Source organism: Crassostrea angulata, chromosome 6 (genome assembly GCF_025612915.1).
Source record: "Crassostrea angulata isolate pt1a10 chromosome 6, ASM2561291v2, whole genome shotgun sequence".
Taxonomy (NCBI): Eukaryota; Metazoa; Mollusca; class Bivalvia; order Ostreida; family Ostreidae; genus Magallana; species Magallana angulata.
The window spans coordinates 46617472-46641597 of record NC_069116.1 but is presented as its reverse complement, the minus strand read 5'-3'; the positions used below and the strand labels follow the sequence as shown (position 1 = coordinate 46641597).

Here is a 24126-nt window from a genome sequence, read left to right as displayed (position 1 = left end):
TTTGAACAACTTTTCTTCTATACTGCATTTAAAAAAAAATTCCTTTCTGAGGTCTGGTTGATCAAATTTTGGGACCTTTGGCCCCTAAAAACCCCTAATTTCATAACACATGATAAAATCCTTACATTTCTTGGATACATAACTGTAAGGTAATCATATTTGCTTCTAAAACATTTCACAAAATATCTCTCAGTAAATGGCTACAGATAAAAGACTTTAGAGCCCTTTGGTCTCCTTATTTAAGGGGCCAGCCCCTTTTTCTTGATATCATTTGAAAGGTCATTTTATTCTAAACAATTTTATTCAACAAGTGTTTAGAAATTCGGTAATGTTCTGGAGATATATGAGAAAGAAGGTTTTAGGGGCCGATCCCTTATCCCCTTAAAGTGGGCCGTTTGACGAAATTTTGAAGGTTGCATTTCGTTAAGAACATTATTTTGAACAACTTTTCTTCTATACTGCATTTCAAAATATTTTTCCTTTCTGAGATATGGGTGATCAAATTTTCGGACTTTTGGCCCCTAAAAACCCCTAATTACATAACACATGATAAAATCCTTACATTACTTAGATACATAAATGTAAGATAAACATATTTGCTTCTATAACATTTCACAAAATATCCCTGAGTTAAAGGATATAGGTAAAATACTTTAGAGCCCTTTGGTTCCCTTATTTAAGGGGCCAGCCCCTTTTTCTTGATATCATATGAAAGGTCATCTAATTCTATACATATTTTGTTAAACAAGTGTTTAGAAATTCGTTAGCATTCTGGAGATATATGAGAAAGAAGGTTTTAGGGGCCGATCCCTTATTCCCTTATAGGGGCCGTTCGACGAAATTTTGAAGGTTGCATATCGTTAAGAACATCATTTTGAACAACTTTTCTTCTGTATTGCATTACAAAATATTTTTCCTTTCTGAGATATGGGTGATCAAAATTTTATACTTTTGGCCCCTAAAAACCCCTAGTTATGTAATACATGACAAAATCATTACATTGCGTGGATACATAACTGTGAGATAAACATATCTGCTTCTATAACATTTAACAAAATATCTCTCAGTAAAGAGCTACAGATTAAAGACTTTAGAGCCCTTTTGACCCCTTATTTGAGGAGCCAGCCCCTTTTTCTTGATTTCAAAGAAAAGGTAATGTAAATACAAACGTTTTTTACATTACATGTCTTAACAAAATATTTTTCAGAAAAGAGATAAACAAAGAAAACCAGAAAAAATAACGACGTTTTTTTAATCTCAATTTTCGGGTCCAGGCGAGCTTCAGCGCCTTTTGAGTCAGACAAAAATGAATACCTAAAGACACATCTACAATCTTTCGACTACAATCCCTGAAAGTTTGAACTCAATATCTTCAATCGTTAAGGAGAAGATCCCAGGACAAGCCGACCCTCTGAAAATCGCTAAAACGTCAATATATCAAAAACGGAAATGACGTCATCAAAATAAAAAATTACGTATAAAGTTTAGATCCGTATCTATCATATCTGAAAGTTTGATGAAAATCGGTTGAGTCATTTTTGAGAAATCGCGTGCACAAAATTTGTTGGAAAAAAAAGAAAAATAGCGAAGAAAAAGAAACAGAACGAAAACAATAAGGTCTTCCGTTGGAAACGGAAGACCTTAATAATAGGGAAAAAGAAACAAAGCAAAAACAATAAGGTCTTCCGTTGGAAACGGAAGACCTAAAAAAAATTTATTGTCTGACCATGCTACAAAAAACCGCCAAATATGGCGGTGCCCGAACATAAACTGAACGGAAGTAGTAAAGGAGAGTTCCAAGTAGGGGCAGATAACTCTAATGTTTTTAATGTTCGAGCATGATCGTAGGAGCCCGGGCACATTGCAAATAGTTGATGCAGGTAAGTATGGATATTGAAATAAACAGAAAAAAAATAGCGTAGCAACATATCAGTACACACAACATGCACTTTATTGAAGTAACTGTGTCACTGATAACAGATCAGATAAACATGTGGAAATTATTACTAGAGCTATAGTAGAAGGACACAGACTTGTATTTCAAGGTTGTAAATTGTTCAATTATTAGATTAACTATGAAAACAGTGAATGATAGAATTAAACTAAGTTTGTTTTTTAATTCATGAAGGTTATTACAGGAATATTTAAAATAATTTGGTTTACTACCTTATCACCCTAAGCTGTTCTAATAAAATTGTCAAATACTTTGAATAGAAAATATGTCAGATATTAAAAAAAAAATAAAGAAAAAATAAGCGAGTTTGGCGAAAAGATAAAAAAAGTGAATGTACTGGTCTCTTGCACTCTCTCAGTGAACAGAGTTATTTAAAAGGAATGAATTTATTAAAATTGAAAATATAAAATAGAAACATCTTTTTGGCCTTACCTGTCCTTTCTGAAATCCTTGTGAAGGATTCTCCATACATACAATCTCTGCTCCAATCAACTGATCTTGCTTGCCACGTTTGTGACACCCTTTACATGCGATAAACTGGACACAGCATCCCTCCTTCTCACTCCATATACTGTTCATCGTAAGACCTGTCAAACAGATTTTCCTGTTTGTTATTTATCGGTACATTCCTGAACCTTCAATACACAAACAGCAAGCCCTTTAGCTTTACTGGCTGTTGAGTTTGAGTACTGAATCCTGAATCCTATTACAACGTTCTATGAGTACAAGGAAATAAAACATTTTCAATCCATATAAATTATAAATTGCTGTTCACACTACGATGTTCTTTGAGAAAATATTATTAACAGTAGTTATTAAATTGCATTTTAAAAATATCATTTTTATTAAAGGGATCTATCACATTCATGGAATTAAAATGCAGCTGGTGGTGGTATAGTAATACATTCAGTCTCTATACATTAAATTCTCAGCCCTTTTTCAGGAACTGTGGTCTTACCCCCATTTTCCACTGTATAGGGCTGGAAACTTATTTTATCTCCTTTGTCAGACACAAAGATGACTGCCTTGTTCTTAAAGACCTCAGCTGTCTCCAGAAACTTAGGAACTCTCTTCCTTTTTTCGTGCTCTGTGAAAAGAAGCAGATTTTAAATAACAATTTGGAGAAGATATTTAATACTTAAAAAAAAAAAGGTCTTAACATCATGATATTAATAAAGAAAATAAGGAAAATCTGTTAGTAAACATACCCCCTAGCGGACTGATGAGACTGTGGCCACATTTTTTACAGGTAAGTTGTGCTTGTTTTTGAGTCTTGATAAAACACAAACACAGAACAAATTATGAGAGTAATTATACAGTTGCAATCAATATAATTTCAATTTATTTGCGATATTCTTTCCTGGATTTGTGGAATAATTAATACATGTACAAATGAGACTAAATTTTATATCTGGTTGAGGATAATGATTCCACAGTAATGCATGAAATACCGTATTTAATTGTCTATTGCAATTCGAGCTGCACTTGCTACAATTTAAGCAGTTATATGCAGTACACTGCACTTACATAAAAATGTTTAAATTAGGTTAATAATGATTTGAAAAGCTCCCAAGACGGCTACCTGATTTTCCTTGCTGTCCTCTTCCTCATCCAAAAACTCTACCCCTTTCTTACGTTTGGACAACCTCAGATTGGATTTCGAGGCTGATGTCCTTTTCACTCCTCGAGGACCCCTTCTTGTCCTCAAAGTACAGTCCTCTTCTTTTCCTGCTACTTCCTCTTCTGCCACAGCCGTTTTACTAACATGACTAGAATTTTTAAATTCTCTCTCGCTATCATCACTATGCACTGCTTCATTAGACATGTCCATGTTCTTCTCCATCTTTCGAAACAGTGGTTTCCTACTTGTATTTTTGGGTGTTGGGTCCAATTTTACAACGTCTTCATCCTGGGAGTTTCCACCAAACAACACAGGAGTGACTGGTTCAGCTGGTTTGGTCTCACTTTTAAGAATTGGTTCTGGGTTCCTAGGATCATTTATGCTACAGAATTTGAAAAACCGGTTCGGTTTCTCTGCAGAACTCGTCTCATTCTGAACTGCTGCAACATCTCCTTGACAAGCTTGTGAAACTGGCCCACTCTGACCTGATGTTTTCTTGTTCTCAATGTCCCCTTTTGGCAGCTTAGAATTTTCAGTAAGATCTATAACACACTCAGCATTAGCTGTTGAACTGGATAAATCTTGCTGCAGCTTTTGAGGTCCTGTAGAGACAGTTTTTGATGGTTTTGTAACTGATGCTGCACTTGTTTGAAGTAAACTCTTCATAGGGGTTTGACCAAAAAAAATCTGTTGTTGAATTTGACCCTTAGCTTTTCCTTCACCTGGACCTACCAATGTACTGTATGTTTGACCTGTGACCTTTCCACACACTTGACCTCCGGTCTTGTTTGGAGTCTGACCCTTACCTACGTTGAGCTGAGGTACAACAACTTTACCACTAGACTTAACTGTTGGTTTTGTAGGGGGTTCAATCAGATACATCTGTTGCTGGGGTGTCCCTTGTCCAATAATGATGTAATATGGTTTGTCTTTGGGAGCACAGGACGAGTTAATGACCTTCATTATCTGTGACATGTGGTCAAGGGGTTGTGTATTAGGAAGGCTCATCTGGTTATTCTGGGTCACATGTGGTTGAACCACTTGTCTGTTTTGAACCAGGTCCTGGTAATTATGGTTTTTGTGAACCTCAGTAGGGGACATCAGCACACAGTTATCTGTTCTTTGTGGGCTTGGTTCCGGGGACCCTAACAAAGTGTTAGGAGACTTCACAATGGATTTCAGTGGAGTGTCCGACAGGAAGCCCTTCCCTACGGGTGTCTCTGACCCTCCTCCGTAGGGGGTGGAAGTGATTGGCGAGGTCATCTGTGACCCAAGATGTTGACCCGGAGTGACAGGGGTCCCAGGGATGAAGGAGGTGTCAGGGCTACAGTAACAAATTAAACCAACGAATAATTTTAATATCTTGTTATTTTAATTTCTGTTTTCTTTCTAAAGTTCTTTTAATTCTTACATGGAAGCTATACAAACACTAAAAAATTTGAAAGTTGAGAAACCATTTAGGTACCAGTATTATGTTTATTAGCCAGACAAGACTAAATTCAATGCAGTTCATAAAACTGCTGTTGTTTCTTGTTTGCAGAAAGTTCTACCATGGCATTATGTTTTAAGCTTTCAAGTGATGTACTTTTACATGGCAAATTTTTAAATATCAATTCAAATAATACAAAGCAGTATAAGATTCCATACTTGACAACAGGCATGTCTTCTTGTCTGTCCTTTGTGAACTTATCTATGGAAGTGATGGCAGAATCAAAGGTCTGGTACGTATGAACTTTTCTCCTCACCCACTTTGACAAACCTATAGAAAAATTGACATTACATGTACATATAAGGATGTATCAAGTGTTATGGCTTTACAAAGATTTTAATCATGTTCTTACTTTTAACTTTTTCCAGTACAAGGAGAAAGTCTGATTTTTAGACAACTTTTATGTTACCTTGAACTTTATTCTGATTCCTGACAAATCTGTTGTCCACAAGGATGATGGCTCCCCAGTCTTTCCTACAAAAGTAATGTTTTCTTCTTTTATAGCTTTTATTCATTCATACACCCTGAATTGTTCTTGTTTCTTTCATCAAAAATAATATATTTTATACATGTAGGTATAAGTAGATACGCACCAATTTCTCAACTTCCTTTGTTATTTTGAAAAGCAACAAAAGATAGATTTTATTTGAAACCATAAATTACCAACATCAAACATGCACCATAACAAGCCAGGTGCTTGGTTAAAAATCACCAATCTATCAAAGCACTCACCTGTGGCCAATTTCAGCAATTGGTAAATTTTATCAGTCAACCTGAGCACTCACCTGTGTCGGATGCAGCGTCCCAGGGCCTGGTTCAGTGCCCGGAAAGCCTGGATATCGTACCACTCCGACCCCGACAAGAGTCCGCGGGATAACCGGTACATGTTGTTGTACTCCTGCTTATACTTCACCTTCACGACAAGAAAATATCAAGTTATCATATTCCTCTCTTGTTTAAAGCATACAGTCCAATAATTTGATCGATCCATAGAACAATGACCATACCTGAACATCCTTTGAGTTGGGGTAGGGTATTCCAACCTGAAGAAAAGAAGTGTACAATGTACACATACTTCTCTTCTTAGAAGTTTTTGCAGTGCATGAAATTTTGTGCTTGACAGAATAATCACTAAATCTTCTAAAATTTTAGATATCGTTTTTGTGGTTTTTCCCTTACAATAATATTGTAAATTTAGGTTTAACTAAGACCATTATATCTTACAGTGATGACAGCCCGGGCGTAGTTGTCTGCGAAGTCCATCCCCTCACTGACTTTCCCCCGGAACACGGCCACAAACAGGGCTCCTGTCTTCTTACCCTCCGCTGAAAAACATTCAAACACTGAACATTCACATATTGTTCATCATAAAAACATTAAGTCATAAATAAAAATCAAAACAACTTAAATTAACTTAATTTAAACATTATTCAACTACAGAACATGTAAGCATAATTTGGGGGCAACCATGTTCTATTGTATTTTCCAGAATCTTCTCAGCACATTTAAGTACTCACTTACAAATAATGAAAATAATTGCATAGAAAGGCTAGGTTAGATTGAGGTGGAAGATATAGCTAAGTTTGAGTGACAAAATAAGTGCAAGATTATCAAACTACAAAATCTCATGAGTAAGCCAATAGATACAGACATACATGTACTACAATCTTGCAACATGTTGACCAAGTCATAGAACTGCTTCATGATGTCCTCAAACCTCACACAAAACAGACTTACTCTGATCCTGTAACATGTTGACCGAGTCATAGAACTGCCTCATGATGTCCTCAAAGTCCACTCTCTCTGAGGAGCGGGGTTCCACCATCACCTCCTTATGTTCTTTGATCCTCTCCCATAAACCTGTAATCTGTAAAGAAAACGTAACGCATGTAATAAACAAAAATCAATAGTACATGTCAGTAATCACTAAATTATTCTTTTCTGTAGTTTCTGTTACATGTACAACTGACCAAATTAAATTCAAAAGCAATTTTTGCAAATGTACATTTATCTAACATTAAAATTATTCTACAAGACAAAAAATGTTCTGACAACAGAATTCCTGTTTATTCATCATTATCCTATCAATGAGAGATGATTGAGCATACTTACCTCCCAGCGATTTCTCAGTTTACTTAGGGTACTGTAGGAGGGAACAAAGCATAGCACTCCATGGGGAACATGCTGAAATGTTCACAAAAAGTTGATTATTTCTATTTCAGCAGCAAGTAAGTGATCAATATATTTTGACTTATAAACAGATTGTAAATCTATTTATTCCAGTCATTTTATTTTGTATTTACCAGTGATGGATTGGTTTGTGGCATATATTTTTGTGACCAAGCTTACAGATAATCTTAAACCAGTACAAGAGACTGAAAAGCAGATTCTCAAAATATTCTGAGTGGAAAATAAATTTAGAAATAAAAAGAACTGTTGCTTCACCTGGCACACTCTGAGGACCAGATCCCCCAACTCGTCCTGGAACTGAAGGGTCTCCACGGACCGGTACACAGCCTCTAGAGTCCCTCCCCGGGGCCCCTGACCGACAGCCCCCACCCACACCTGTTTGTCCTCAATCACATGGTTGGCCTCCAGTTTGATGGGGAAGGGCACGCCCAGCTCCGACTCGAAGGAGTTGATGGGTGACAGGGTACCACTGGTCAGAACCACACTTCTACAGACCGACAGGTCAGAGAAAGCCTTGAGAAACAAAAACAGTCAAGATGGAGTTAAGATTAAATTTAATACTTGTAGCAAATGAATTTAGAATACTAGTATATAAATTAGATTTGAAAACTTTTTACTACAAAGCTACCATTAATGTCTCAAGTTAAGTTGGTAATTTAGATAAATGGAAAATTTTATCAATCTTAAAATTTATGTTTTTCACATTTGTAAAAAAAAAAATTGTAATCTTTAATACCACTCCTGGGTTCATGCACCAAAAGTTCAAGGTTAGCTGAGTTGTTGGAATCATGGATTGACCTATTAAAAGCATGGACAATTCTTTAAACTGTGCAATTCAAAGCAGCTATAAATCAATTTGTAATTTACACAGCATGAGCCTTAACAGATATGCTTGACTGAAATTACCTCCTCTTCTTCTTTTCGAATTTAACCACATATCATCCTGCAAGTATAAAAATGTAGAGCTGTGAACCCGTTTTAAAACATAAATCTAATGAAAAAAAAATTAGTTGATAAAATTCGCAGATAAATGTAAATGAGTAAAATTTATGCAAAAGACTTGATGAACACAAATAATATATAACAGGTACATGTACTTGATATTACTTACAGTGTTCGGATTCCTTGTGTAAACGGTTGCCTTGACGACAGCCATTCTGTAATCTGTGACATACTTCAGATTGTCCTTGTACAGGTAAGTCAACACCTTAACGATGTGCTCCAGGGTCTGTAAGGTGGCGCTGCTGATCTTGACCACGCGACCCGACATATCTTTGACGACGGTTTCTTTATCCAGGGCTTCCTCAAACACCGCCTTCAAGTGTTGCTGCAGAAAAAAAAGGATGGTTATTTGTAAAGGTGGTACTCGCATTTGTGTGACTAGATTTGGACAAGAAGTGAAAATATGTTCTTGTTGCATTTAAGTAAAGAGAAAGATTTATATATTCCTTGGTAGAATACATCCTTGAAATACATACACTGTATATTCTCAACAGTATACACTTTAAGGTGGCTCACTACACCTTGAAATATTTTCTCAAATCAGCAGAAAATTACTTGATTATGATAGATATCATAATGGATAAGAAGTATTTAAGTCAAATAGGCAATAAAATGTGCAATTTAGGATGAAAAATTACATTTTCGAAAATTTAATTCAGAAAATATGAACAAAAGCTCCAGGTGGATTTGAACTACCTGTAATGATCTGCGGTTCAGAAGCCCAATACTTTAACCACTGAGCTACGACAATATACAACTGAAATGAACGATATAAACAGTTTAACAAGAATAGAATTCCTGGGTCCCCCGCCGGTCAAGCAGAATACTAGTATACTGTATATTGGAATATTTTCAAACATTCAGGGCTGTTCCAGAATTAAATGTGTGGGGAGGTTGGGAGGAACATTTTTTTACCCCCACCACCCATTTTTTTTCTATTTTTCCTGTTGCAAATATATCCAAAATACTACAATCTAAAAGAACTTGACCAAAGTATTAGTGGTATAAACATTTGGTATAAATTTAATGAAAATCCTTCAACATTTGTAGGCATGAGAGCGCTTACAAGGTCAGAAAAACCCATAACTCCAACAAAAAGTATCGACCAATGCTAATTTTCGAACTTGACCAAGGTAATAGTGGTATAAACATTTGGTATAAATTTAATGAAAATCCGTCAAAATTTGTAGGCATGAGAGCGCTTACAAGGTCAATTTTTTTATAAAACGGAGTCATTATTGTGATCAAAGTCCCATCACTCCAACAAAAAGAATCGACCAACACTGATTTTCGAACTTGACCAAAGTATTAGTGGTATAAACATTTGGTATAAATTTAATGAAAATCCGTCAAAATTTGTAGGCATGAGAGCGCTAACAAAAAAGTGTGACGGACGGACACATGGACGGACGCCCGGCATTTCTATGTCCCCGCTCCGCGTTGCGGCGGGGGACAACAAAACATTAAAATCGCCATCTTGTGATGTTGTGTCTTAAAAAGTATAAGTCTGGGTGTAGTGAGGTACCTTAAGTGAATTTAAGCCACAATGATGACTCCTAAAATAATGTGCAATAAAGAAGACTGTAAACACTTTCTATGCATAAGACAAAAGTGTTTGATTGTAGTTAGAATGTGAATATAGGTAGTATGACATGAGTACAGGTCCAGTCATCACCAAATTTCTTCATCTTAATTCTCAGCCGCAAATCTGAAGTTTTTTCCTGCACTTTTCTTCTCAGAATCTGATTTGAGTAAATTCTATATGTTTGTGATGGCGGTGCCAGGTAGCACACCAAAAATACCTGCATGTCCTGGAAGTGTTTGGGGCCAGCCCCAATCTTCTCCAGTCTGACCACAATGTCGTAGCTGGACCAGCACTTGTACTCGTGGTCAAAGTCCATGTTCTGTAGATTGTCCTGGTTGTCTCTGATCAAACCTAGGAGTCCCGCACACTATAGAGAGTTCCAACAATTAATTATATAAAATGAAAATACAATGTAAAATAATAGGATGAAACTAGTAAAATACTCTCTTAGTACCTCTTCATATAACAAGTAGAAGTAATCTCTTGAATACACTTGAGAAATAACCAGTAGTTTATTGTCATTTTGGATTTATGCCTTGTTGAATAATTGTCTACATTTTAATCACTCACCAACTGCCTGACTCTTAGATGTTCTGCTGTTAGGATCTCGTACTTAACTGTAGAAAATATTATCAAAAATATTAAGTCAAGATTACATAAGGCCTGCTTCTGACAAAGAAAAACTTAACTGCTAAAGGATAGTAATGATACTGCAACAAACAGCAATTAACAGATATAAAATGGTTCTGAAAAAACAGAAATCACTAACTCATCTCGTCCAGTTCATTGACGGCTTTCTCCAAGGCATCGTCCCCGATTTTCTCGCCTGCTGAGTCTCGAGATGTGTCCTCCATGTTGTGAGCTTCGTCCAGGATCACCACCTGGTCTTTGAGACTAATCTCCATCTGGAAAAAAAAATGGAACATACATGAACAATCACAAATAACTTGGTTAAATGTTTGTGGAAAGTTTTTTTGGAAAGTTCTGTAAAAAATAATTCACGCATTGATGGATAAAATACACAGTTCATACTATATTGGAGTGAATAATATCCACTGTGTACAAAGATCTTACTGATTTCCTGATGACTGGGTCTATGAGGTAGTTGTAGGGACAAAATACAATGTCTGCTCCACTCCTCAACCCCCTGGTGGCAAAGTACGGACAAACCTGCATGTGAAAAATACTTCACAATAAGTTAAGCACTAAGGCAAGTACTGTAAACATTTTATTAAAATGAAAAGATTAGTCAAAATCCAAATATTTCATTGACAATACTACTGTAACATCTTCATAGTTTTTACTTGAATTTAAAAGTACAAGTATTACAATGCCTGTCACTCACACTAGTACATGTAAATACCTGAAAGGATAAAACATGTTGCCATAAATGTGTTTGCAGCTGATGCTTAATACTGATCATTGATACAGTACTTATTCAAATGTAAATTGGCCTCTAAATTGTACAGGCCATTGTCATTCGCCCACTGACCAAGTCTTCAGTCAGTCCGTCTCATTCAATTTTTATCCCCCAACCTGCCAGCTCCAGACCCTATTACCAAACCCTGTAGCTACTTTGATGTTCTTGGAGAGTCCCACAAAGTCCTCGATGTCCCAGGCCTCGGTCAGTCCTTGCTTCTTCACGTAGTCCTGTGTGGCAGGCATCCTCTTCAGGCGATCATTGAACTTGCAGCCTGGCCCCTTAGAACATAGTACATGTATAGAATAGTATAAAATCTAATCAAGGGAATATATTCATACTGAGGCTAAATCTGATTCAGAGAAAAATTAACTTTCATCTATGCCATTTAGAAATCTACTGTAGACTGGGATGTTCCTTGTAAATAGATAATCCTCTAGCTTTGCCAACTTCTCAGGCAGACAAATCAAACCTTGAGACAGAATAATTTATAAAGATGTTCTACATCATGAAATACACATCCCTGTACACATCTGTGATACCTACATTTCTGTACAAATTTGTAATATCTACATCCCTGTATATATCTGTGGTACCTATATCTCTGTACACATGTGACATCCACATCCCTGTACACATGTGTGATATCTACATCCCTGTACACATCTGTGACATCTATTTCCCTTTACACATCTGTGATATCTACCTCCCTGTACACATTTGTGACATATACATCCCTGTACATATCTGTGACATCTATATTCCTGTACACATCTGTGACATCTACTTCCCTGTGTACATCTGTGATATCTACATCCCTGTACACATCTGTGACATCTATATTCCTGTACACATCTGTGATATCTACATCCCTATACACATGTGATATCTACACCTGTACACATCTGTGACATCTACCTCCCTGTACACATCTGTGATGTTTACCAGGACATCCCTGTACACATTGTGATACTTACGTCAAGTAACTCCTTACATCCTTCGTTCTTGCCCTTCATCTGACTGACAGCAGGATGGATACAGGTATGTTCCCTGGCGGCTAAAATTGTCATTCTGTCAAGTCAAATATATATCATATAATTATGACAAAACATGGCAATGTATCTAGTCCCTTAACATAAAACTTGAAATCGTTTTCATATTGTGAGGAAAGGTCTTTGAATAAAGTACAAAAATTCACATGACTGTACATTATTGGTACCAATATTTTACATGAAAATAAAGCACATTAAAATACATTTATATTTAATTTTTAAAAAAAGTTAATTCAAAACATTGAACAGATCAAAAAAGCAGTCTACAGCAGTTGCATCCCTTTCCCCAGCAGAGCTTACTTGACTTCCCTGTAGGCCGTTTTCTTCAGCTCACGGATGATCTGGGCAATCTGTTTGTGTGTTCTTGTTCCAAAGTAAATCTTGGGGACCCTGAAAATAAACATTAACAAATAATTACTTATTATTACAGATTACATACAATGTTCAGTTTCATACTCAGAACAGTTTAGCAACATATGTGACGGACAGACAAGCCTCAAGTCAATTCATTTACTCACTGGTAACCATTTATGCCTTTCTGAAATATATATAGACTTTTTGTAATTTACCTCAAAAGGAGTTAATAAGAGAGAGGGATACATAAAATTCCTTGCATTTATCATCATCAGCTTTTGTTGTAGTGTACACTAACTACATGCATTACTCCCACTGACTTCACAGAAATCAGATTAAAAATCAATGTAGAAGGCAGCTAATTTTTGTTTTGATTTTAAGTATTGTACATGAATTTAATATGTACTTCACATCCTAAGAGGGATGGGGCAGACTATGTCTGCTGTCCAAGCCTACTGAAAAAGGAATGCTTAACTGAAATTTTTTAGGTAACTGATTTTTGAGGAATGGGAAAAGACCATTTTTCAGATTATTTCAAAATACATGATGAAATTCATCTCAGATATACAGAATTTATCGTTCAAAATCTCACATTTTGAAAAAAAAACCAAAACATTCTATTTTGGTTGAAGAATCAGTTGGTGATATATGTATACACATGACAGAAGTTGCACCCATTCAAGACTAGCTGTGTGTTTTACAATTCTTACCCTTCAAAACATTTTAAAAATGCACTTTACAGTCAAATATCTAAAATTTTGAAGGAAAAAAATTTTAATTGGATTTTGTATATTATGTACTTTCTTTCAGATTAATATCTCATTGCCTAAATTGTCTTTAAAACATCTCCCTTTAAAATATGATTTCATCACTATCAACATTTTCATATGAGTTGCAAATAAAACACTGATTCAAAAGAAATAATTTAAAGCTACATAACATAAAATTTAACTGTAGCATTCTTTTCTTCTTTATATTTTTTTTATTTCTTAACAAATAAGCATCAATTAATTTTTTTAAAAGGCACCCCCCCCCAAAAAAAATAAAAATTTCAACACATTCTATACAAGAATAAACATATAAATAAAATCGTAAATAGATGTACATATATTGTTTGCATAACACACCATCTGCTTGGATTTGCAGCTTGATTCGCTATTTTTAATGAACTTGTTATTTCATGATGTGAGTTACATCTCCTTAATTGCCTCCTTTTAATTTTGTTGAGTGGGGCAAACAGACAATAAATTCATATAATCTGCTTAATAACTTTCAATTTTCTAAAATGGATTAAAATGTGAATAATCTTTAAATCTCCATTCAAGCAGAATTTGGTGTTAGGATAGCCCCTCCTCTCCGAAATAAATTCTGATCAAAATCATCATTTGTGAAGAGAAGTAACAGATACTTAAAACCACCAACATTGTTCAAAATGGAGTTTTATGAGAAAACTTTAAAATTACGTAGCACCGTGTCCCACAGCGAACGATATACACTGTTTAAAAGCAGACACATTGTCAGATTTAAATGTATTTTATCTACCCATCGATTCCGCTCTACGCATAAATATAATCAGATAGGAAGATGAAGATGTCACTTCCATTGGCTTCTTTATTTTCTCTGACTCTCTCTTCTAGGTTCATTATCCATACATCTGACAACAGTGATCAAGTTAAATACCGCATCAGCATCCATCAAAACTATCCAGAAGAAAAAACTACCATTCAGAGTCACCAACTCAATTAAATAATGTCATAGTGATTTCCTTTATGCCACGATGAGAGCGATCTTGCCGCAATTTATCGGACTATTCTTGTAACAAGCCTCACTAAACATCCATTGGCCGTTTCCTGACAAGAGCATCTTCAAAGATTCTTACACAATTGGCGAAAATGACCACGCTAAACTCCCCAATTGGCCTAATTCTATTTCCCCATCTAGCCAATCTTGCCCTGCCTTGTGCAAAAAGCAATTGGATTTGAAACCTATAATGTTGTCAATTTCATTCTCGATGTCTAGCAATCTGTGTGATTATTTGGTTGGCCAAACACTGATTTTCAAGATTACGGCCCCAAAATCAAATCATCCCTATAAAAACGGCTTTTTTCTTTGGTTTTCCAAAATACTTTCTTCTATTATTCTAGCTTAATGAAATTACTTGTTGTTCCAAATTCACATCACTAAAAGTTTTTCTCCCTAATAAACAAAATTAGCAAAGAAGAGAGCACAAATTAATGCTATTGATTACATGATGCAGATGGACTTCATGATTATCTAAATAAACAATTATCCAATTTTGACCACAGACGACAAAACCAGATTTTTGGACCACAAAATGTACTGTTACAGTACTACGGTATTTTACAAACAAAAATTTGAAATTTAAATTAAAAAAATTTTAATACAAAAATAAAGGAAAAGGACAAAATATCTATATATTTTATTTATAGAAATATCACACACGAACAGGTTCTATTAAAAGTCATGTAAAGGCAACTTTGCATCACCAACCCATAAAAGATTTCCACAACAGACAGGCGAACGGGAAAGATATTCCTACCAAACGAAGTTAATCAATATATAATTGGGAGGCATGCAGCGTAACAGTTAGGTGACATTGTCAAGAAGCAGATCAAGCCCAAGAAGAGTTCATGAATAATGTAACAGGTAGACCATCATCCACCGTAAAGACAAGACACTGGGGCCCTGTGGAGAGGCAGGTAAGTCTCGTTATGTACCATCCAGAAATCACACCTAGGTGGGCCAATCAATCAGTCAGGACCCTGGCACCTCGGAGGACAAAATCCCTCTGATACCTGACAGGCAAGGTGTGATCATATATTCATCATAGCACATTTATTGCTAGATCTGTCACCAGTGTCTCAGGCTTTGTGTGAGAGATTGTTTACAAATGAAATAATTCTCACCGCTGGGTGGTCCGCCAGACTTATTTCATCATGATCAAATTAATTCAACGCGCGTTTATTTACATGTGATGATTTCTCGCTCTTTTCCCCTTTGTGGCACTGCGTCGTAAATCTTACGGTATTATATGCAATTGTTTTACAACAAATTGGTCATGCTATAAACAGTACTCTGACAATTATATCCAAATCTGCAACAAGAGGATGTTCTACTAATGAGCAAATTATTCAGGATGCAAGTCAAACAGAAATTTTGTCAAAGTTACAGCTGTGGACGACGTTTCGAATTAGATAATTCTTTTCATAAAACAGGTACGGAGATACCTTCACCATGCCTCACTTGTTCTCTGACTGAGTTTAGTGGGAGCATTGTTTACCGAATATTATGCTGCTGGCAGTGAATTGGTCCATAGTCTCCATAATTTATGTTAAAAACAAGAATATAATAGTCAAAACCTCTTTTTCCACAGTGACTGTTTTGAATGCAGAATGTATTCTTTCAATTTCTTGGGTTATAATTATTATTACATACATGTATAAATCTTGGTAATAGCATTTCCTTAACCATGGAAAGAAATTTGTCAATAAACTGCATCCTAACTTTTACAAGTTTGTTTTCAATGCTAAAAATGATCAGTATTTTTGCCTAGCAATAATATTATATATACAACATACCAGCTAGTCAATTAAATATTTCATTACTTTTATTTCATTCAGCACTTATCCATCTTATTTAAATTGCATAAATGACCAATGAATCTTGAAAGGGATTAGAATAATTACAATTAATCAGATACAAAAAATGACTGCTCATAAAATGCATAGAGTTGTAATTCATATTTTTTTCAGAAATTAGATTCAGTTGACAAAGCTCTATTGCATCAAAACAATCAACAATTGAATGCATTGTTCTAAAGATTTTAGAGAACATAAAGTTTATTTTAGAGAAAAAGTAAACTTTTCATCTTTACTCAAATTTGTTTTATTTTTTTTTAAATTAATTAAGTAAATTTTCCCAGGAATTTTTTTTATTGATTTACTACTACATGTACATGTACTTTGACAATTAAGCTTCTTTGCAAAAAACTAGGGTACCTTGAATACGAGGCATTTGTGCAAGATACATGTACTAGAGTATGCAATTTCCTATACAATCTTTTTGAAAATACACTTGAAAGATGATAATAAAAAATAGTGCGTTGTAATTTCATTTGGTATATTAACAGGCCGTTGAAAATTTGATGAAAAAAATTTTATTTTTCGATGAATATATTTTCCTATGGAACTAATAAACTATCTCAACATCAATTTTGGCATCTTTGATTTTATCAAACATAGACATCTTACATATAAATGCAGCGTTTAAAACCAAATCATTTCCCATCAGACTAAAAAATCTATACAGAAATTCTTTAAAAATGAGGATGGCTATAGCACATTCAATACAAATAATTCACAATATTTATCTATGATAGATGGAATTTAAAAAAAAAAAGCAAATATCAATACATAGTAGATTTATTAATACAATTTATATATTTACAAGAACATTAAAGCCATTTATTTTTATATTTTTCTCCTTAAGGTCATAAAATTATAACACAGTTGAATTGTTCTTGCCAATGCATGTTTTTGTATGATGTTTGATAAAAAAAATATCTCGAATATACGGTACCTTTGAAACTGAGCTAAAACTAGTGTGATGGACAGATAGACAGAAGAATAGATGGAAGACAGACATGTCAAAGACTTTATGCCCCACACATACATGGTGGTGCATAAAAAACGTCCAGAGTTGTTTTTTTTACTATGATAAAAAATGTAGTAAAAGATTTCAAGATAGCATCTGAATTATGATTTTTATGTACATAGGCTTATGCGCAATGACCAAACATTTTTGACATCAGTCTTCAAAGAAATAATCTTTTTTCCCATGGTTCGAATATTCAGTTCGCTAGCCTGGTCTGTAATAACTTAGTTATAAATAAAAGTACTTCAATTTTGTATATTAACTAAATAACTTGTACATGTATGAATTTGACCTTGAACTATAGAGAGAACTTTAATATACACCAGTAGGTAGTGCCTCTTCTCCCATTCTTTTGTTTCTTTCTTATTAAAATATTGCTTTAATTTTAAAATAAAATAATAACTTACTTCCGTGCCTTGGGTGCTGAGTCTGCTCCACACGTACAAGGTTTGCTAGTGTCTGGGGAGCCACTATTGGTGGACTGCTCACATTCCGGTGGGGAAGTCTCATAGGAAATAGACACGTAAGGCCTAGCATTCTACAAAAAAAAATTCAAATCTGTATACAATTCATCCTGAAATAACATGTACATTAAAAGACATCTGATGGCATTTATACAGTACTGAAGAACTTAAAGCAATATAAGCTGCATTTTTTTTAACTAAAATGTTTTTTCCTACTAAAATAACAAAAATATCATGGTTTTTAAATTTCTGTTAGCCACATTTTTGTGGAAAAGGTCGTTAAGAAGCCTTATTTGGAGCAAAATTGAGTTATTGTCGTCCTGTACAAAAATTGATTTGCTATATATTCCTTTAATAGAAGAGAAATATTTCCTTTGACAAAAATAAATGATTTTTTCAAATCTTATTTATCATAATAGTTTCAGTTATGTGCAGACTTATCATACTATCAGGTTTTTGCAGCAAAATAAAATTCTAAAAAATACAGCTCATATTGCTTTAATCACGAGTAAAGATTTATGATTGGCAATTCAAAAACAAATGTCCGTCAACAGATGGGTTCAATTTCCCAGAATTTTACTGCAACATAAATGAAAGGATCATCACTAGTTTTCATTTAAAAAGTCTTCTATCTACTATCAATCAATTACAGGTAATTCTAGTCTCTCAATATTTCTCAGCATTTCTTTTAAACATATAAACAAATAATGTCAACATCATTCATATAACATTATTTTGCCTTTATTGTCTCAGCAAAAGTCTACTTTGTATTTAACTATCAGATACAAATTATGTCCAATTCTTTCAAATATTTTCAATACCACTCCGATTCATCACAAATAGAGAGCTTGATATGTCTTTCACAGTAACACAAATTTTAAACAACAGACAAGAAAGTTGACCCACCAACCATGTTTTCAACAGTGTACATCATTACACTAATTAATTAACTAGACATCTACCTGTTTTGTGTTTCCAGGTGTTCTAAAGCTCCCTGGCTGTTTGAAGTCATCATCATCCTCATCATCAAACGCTGAAGGACTGGCAGAGACAGCATTCAAGACACCTTCAAAATAATGTAAAATTGATTTACAATAATTGATCTTAAAAGCAATCCTGTCCATAACTACAATGTACCAATACAACTGTCCTAATGGGACTAATACCCCCAGCAATGCTAATTTCAAATGGGACAAATATGAATTTCATAAAGTAACTAAAATAAAAAATGAAAGTATTTCATAAAGTAACTAAAATATAAAATGAAAGTCATAAAGGTTTGTGATATATAAATTAAAAAAATATTTTAGAGTTGTAAAAAAAAAATTCAATTAACAAAGAAAAAATCAAAATTGTCAGAACTTCCCTGTGAATATATATGTAATACATGCATTTAAAAATTTCTGTATCCATGCAATGTCAAATATTTGTTCATTTGATATAGAGAGTAAAAACACAGTGACAAAAAGCCCTTCCTTTGCAGTAAATAAAAATAGTAATGCAAAACTCTCCTGTGGTTAACACCTTGGATGTTTCTATTCTGTGTCTTGACAGATGCAATTAGTCTTTTCAAAATTTCCTCACTTTCTCCTATAGTACAATGCAACTCCATATCTCGGAAAATTGATCCCATAAGACCTATGATTTTCTATGACAAACTCGCAAAACATTATCAATATTTGCATACTTTCATTATTTAAATGTAAAAAGGAGAATTTAATATTACTAACAATTTTTAAATTTCCAAAACACTACAATCTTATCAATGATTTTGAATTTTATCTACATGAATGCCCTATGGGGGTCATTTCCTCATTTTTTTTTAACTACCAAATGTAGACAGCTTCTAACTAAAGTATCATTACTCAAAATAATTCATTTCTTTATTATTAATGATATAATTTATTTCGTAATAATGATAGAGTTTTTTGGTTTATATGAAAGAGTATCGAAATAACCCACAAACCACTGCCCATTTTTCATATTATTTTTTTCCCTAAACACATGCTCCATCTAAACCATGGCTCAGAAAATGCCCCCCTTGGGACAACTGAATCAGTCACACTTGTTTTTGATGTTCTTTTCAGCTCCTAAGAATTTATCATTGACAAGCAAAACTTCTGCATTGTGAATTGATAGAAATTAGAATACTTATAAAACATATGTTATGAAATAAGGACAAAAAATCTCCATCTGGATGTATTTATATAAATATATTTTGGAGTGTTTACTATTAATTAGTTGATAAAATTTGTAAGGATTACCTCCTTAACTTTTCAACATCAGTGTACAATATATAGGATATGGAAAATAAAAACTGTCATACAATCATTAAATCTGTACAAAAGTCTATACGGGATAAAACATTGCGTCTACAGGCAGAAGGACAGACAGACAGACTAGGCGATTCCAAAAATCCCCCCTAAACTTTGTGTGTCTGTGTGTGTGTGTGTGGGGGGGGGGGGGGGGGGGGGGGGGGGGGGGGTAAAATCATATCATATGATTTTCAAGCAAGTTTTTTTTGACAAGTTAAAAAAAACAACCTGTCCAAAAGACAAGTGAATATTTAAATTCATGCTGAAACCTGAACATTCATCAAATACAGAAGTATTGAATAGAATACCGTAATTCGTTTCAATGCCACAATGTTATAATTTCATGATTTCACTAAATGTACCTATTGTAATGGTTTAAATTTCACTTTGCAAGAAAATCAATTGATCAAAGTATAAACATTGGAATGTTTTTGAAAACTAATTTTAGAATTCCTGATGGGTTTAATTTTTCAGAAAAAATGATAAATCGCAAACATAGTCAAATTAAAACCATTGTGATTATTTGCCAATCTACAGTTATTCCAATGAGGAAGTGAATATCCTTGAAATGAAAACCATGTATTACATTTGGCTGTGCACTCTGTTTTGCTTTTTTGGTGGTAAACCACTTCTGCTAAATCAAGTACATCTTCAAATAGTAATACTATTCATATACAATATAGGCACATTCTGAAATATGCTAATTCAAATCCATGCTAACATGTTGAAAAATCATTTTCCGCCAAATATCGTACACACTAATCCACACTATCACCCATTTACAATATCAATACATTTTAAAGTACATACTTGATATTGCCTTCTTTTCAGCAGCTTTGCTGGCAGTTTCCTTGCCATCTTCACTACACATACATGTACAATTCTTTTTACTGTCTGCTGAAACAAAGCTGTAAATTTTACATCTAATTTATGAGAAAATATTAAAGACAGATTTTCATACCTTGAGGTTAAATACACCAGTACCGTACCTTTTTCGCTCGATTCTGAGAGTTCTTTTTCCCTTTTGTCTACAATTAAAACGAACATGTACTTGATCACTTCAATTTTAAAAATCACAAAAATCTCCACTGGTACATGTATGTTTTAAGCAGATGAAAAAACTATTCATTATAATTACATGTAAAACATATAATCATAGGCAATTTGAAAACTTATTAATTCAAAAGGGAATACTGACTGTATTCTGCAGTCTGCCATGCTAGAGCAGAGCACAATAGAGCCAAACTTTTGCCACTGCCTGTAGGGCTTTCCAGTAAGCAGTTTTCTCTTCTCTCTATTCCTTTAATCACCTTCAAAATCAAATCTCAAAATAAAAAATCAGCATAATAAATATAATACTGGTCAAGAAAATATCACACTGCACGTAATAAAATCAATAATGGTGGAAGCAAGGAATCATTATCAAGAAGGATTTTCAAACTGATAGGCCAACCACAGTATACCGAACTTTCTGTGCAACTGCAAGGTGACTAATGCATCAGCTAAACAAAACTTAAAGGCAATGGCTTTAAGCATAACCAAGAAATAGTGGATACTTTTGGCTATTTTTCTTCTCCAGGATATGACGAAATGTGCATTCAAATGGATACAAAAATTTCATAAAGTTTTACGCATTGTTTTCGTTCCCTTTTTACACCAACACATTAAAAATTGTGTAATGTTTTCAGTGAAACAAAATTTGGGCTTGCAGTGATTTTTCTACATTTTTTAAAAGGGTCCTGTGGCTATTGATTTGGGAAAAATCATTGACATTTTGATCAAATTGGGAAAAACAGTATCAGTATAAATATTGTAGCCAAGATGAAAATCATATGCAAATTAAAATAAAATGAACAGAAGCAAATACAAATATGATGCTTTCTTTTTTTCCAAGGGTAGCCCCTTTTTTCTTCGAATTATGCGACATTACGCCACTCACAAATCACGTTTACATCATTGTTTAAAAAGCGCTTAAAAGGTCTATATATATAATGGCATATATTAGAGCGCTTGACCGACGAAGAATAAATGGAGGCTTGCCAAGTCGTACGAAAAAAATTTAGGTCGTCAGTATCGATGTGCAAAATTTGAAAAAAAAATTCTATTGATTGAATTAGGAAAAAATGTTGATAAATTTGGGAAAAATTCGATAATTTTTGCTAGGGGAAAGGGCCGATATTCAGACCTAAATTTAGTGTAGAAAAATCACTGGCTTGTTATTGTTTTGTTCTTGAAAATGGTTAATTTTGATTTTGAAATGAATCACTGAGTACTCCGATAACGTGAGACACCAATATACCTTTTCCATCATACTGAACTGTGAAGGGTACGGCTTACAGGGGAACACTACCTCCACCCCATGGATCATTTGCCTCTTTTCTGTGGCCATGGCAGTTCTGCAATTAAATTAAGAGAGGAAAAAATCAATAAAACGGAATGTTATTTATCATTTAAATACACTATTGTAGTACAGTATTGCAGATGAACATGTCTGTTGTTATAACAGCGACATAAATAACATGTCTCTGGTTATAATCACTACATAAAGCTGCGTAGCATGGATTGCCTACCAATAGCTTTGTTCACAATATAATCATTATACCCGAATTAATCTTATTTAGCTACTATATATGGCGAGTTTACATGCAAAGAAATGCAACAATACTCCAAAAGACATGGAAGAGGTCTTGCAAAGTATGAGAAGGAATTTGTATGGTGAACTGTGCAATAACCATGCTATTAGTACATTCTATAATGAAAAAGGTAAGTGTATACCTTACCTTATTCATATATTGTAGTCTAACTGCTCAAAATATAAACAATATTTCTTATGAAGTTTCATTTCTTATATTTCCCTCCATTATTTTCATTTCCGGTCAGTTCAAGTTGGATTGTCGAGCCCGATGCCAAATCTTTCATAGATTGAGTTGTCGCTCATAGAACTACTTTTTGTATAAAATCCAACAAGAGTTTTCTTTCTGAATTGTCCCGACCTAGTAAACAGCAAAGGACCCAAAGGGATGTAATGTAGGACCTTGGTTTCCCAGTAATGTTTTTTTTTTTAAATAATGGTACATGTACAAATAAAATTACATGTAGTATGTACAATTTTATATCATTGAAATAACTTGGACTCCCTCCCCTCCCAAATGCAGAAGCATGTAATGTATATCCCCACAAAATTGTGCTCCTGATCCTGCTTTCACGACACTATCATGCGGGAGAAATAAATCATTTTTAAATAACTTTGTCATGTCTGGTCTTTATATAGACGCCTTGTGAACGTGAAGAAAGTTAATTTTCACACAAAATAAGAGATAAAACATCATTTTAGATACAGGCCGAAGCAGCACGCGTCAGGACTATTTACCCAGCTCTCGAGACTAGGGGCCGTCGTCTCGCGAGACACTTAGCGAGCTGTTTACCGGCTCTTCTGGCCACAGACGAGAGCCTTGTATGCGAGAATTGGGCGTAGTGTTTGTAAACTTTTGTCAACTTTCGCCTTCCATAAAGCTCTCCAGTCCTCATAAAAATCTCAAATTAAACCCAGGTCGTCTGAGGATGGAGAGCAGAATGCGTGCAGGAGACAGAGGGATTCCTGGCTCGATATTCTCCCCACGAGGACACGAGGGTGGGTGTCTGCGGAGTGACGAGAGAAAATGCCACACAATGTTATCTCATTGGTCTGAAGTGTTGAAAGAAAACACTTCATTCTCAGAAACATACCAAGTTCTTGAGAACGCCAATCGAACGCACCCGTTTGTACGCGATCGAGGGACCAGTTCTCTGTTTGTCGTCTTCTAACTGCCAGACAGTTTACTGGCATTGGTCGATGGAAAACGGAATAGAATGATTCTATACAAACACTGGGGAAGACTTCCTTAATACGTTTATAGAATTCCACATCCTATACAACGTTTGTGATGAGTATTGAAGACATAGGAGGAGTCTAGTTTTTAATTTCATTGTAATTTATTAACATACTTGAAGTTCCATGCACTGTTTA

At 34.5% G+C, this 24126-nt stretch overlaps 1 protein-coding gene across 3 annotated transcripts in view; it reads right to left on the bottom strand.

Moving 5' to 3' along the window:
* Positions 1-23028, bottom strand: part of LOC128187071 (Fanconi anemia group J protein homolog) — a 31888-nt gene extending 8860 nt beyond the window's left edge. For 2 of the 3 annotated variants that reach the window (XM_052857160.1, XM_052857159.1), the window contains exons 1-29: positions 22901-23028; positions 22420-22516; positions 21319-21430; positions 21110-21148; positions 20931-21017; positions 18768-18871; positions 17749-17879; positions 12614-12703; positions 12239-12332; positions 11417-11542; positions 10916-11011; positions 10611-10746; positions 10412-10458; positions 10059-10208; positions 8366-8581; positions 8161-8197; positions 7991-8052; positions 7510-7767; positions 7177-7248; positions 6802-6931; positions 6289-6389; positions 6072-6107; positions 5850-5977; positions 5474-5538; positions 5223-5334; positions 3537-4899; positions 3163-3226; positions 2913-3041; positions 2387-2541 (exon numbers count right to left, since the gene is read on the bottom strand). In XM_052857160.1, coding sequence (XP_052713120.1) covers positions 2387-2541; positions 2913-3041; positions 3163-3226; positions 3537-4899; positions 5223-5334; positions 5474-5538; positions 5850-5977; positions 6072-6107; positions 6289-6389; positions 6802-6931; positions 7177-7248; positions 7510-7767; positions 7991-8052; positions 8161-8197; positions 8366-8581; positions 10059-10208; positions 10412-10458; positions 10611-10746; positions 10916-11011; positions 11417-11542; positions 12239-12332; positions 12614-12703; positions 17749-17879; positions 18768-18871; positions 20931-21017; positions 21110-21148; positions 21319-21430; positions 22420-22509 — 4230 coding nt within the window. In that variant the 5' untranslated portion in view covers positions 22510-22516; positions 22901-23028. The remainder of the gene's footprint in view (positions 1-2386; positions 2542-2912; positions 3042-3162; positions 3227-3536; positions 4900-5222; positions 5335-5473; positions 5539-5849; positions 5978-6071; positions 6108-6288; positions 6390-6801; positions 6932-7176; positions 7249-7509; positions 7768-7990; positions 8053-8160; positions 8198-8365; positions 8582-10058; positions 10209-10411; positions 10459-10610; positions 10747-10915; positions 11012-11416; positions 11543-12238; positions 12333-12613; positions 12704-17748; positions 17880-18767; positions 18872-20930; positions 21018-21109; positions 21149-21318; positions 21431-22419; positions 22517-22900) is intronic. The other variant, XM_052857161.1, reaches the window with a different exon arrangement.
* Between the last annotated feature and the right edge of the window lie 1098 nt (positions 23029-24126).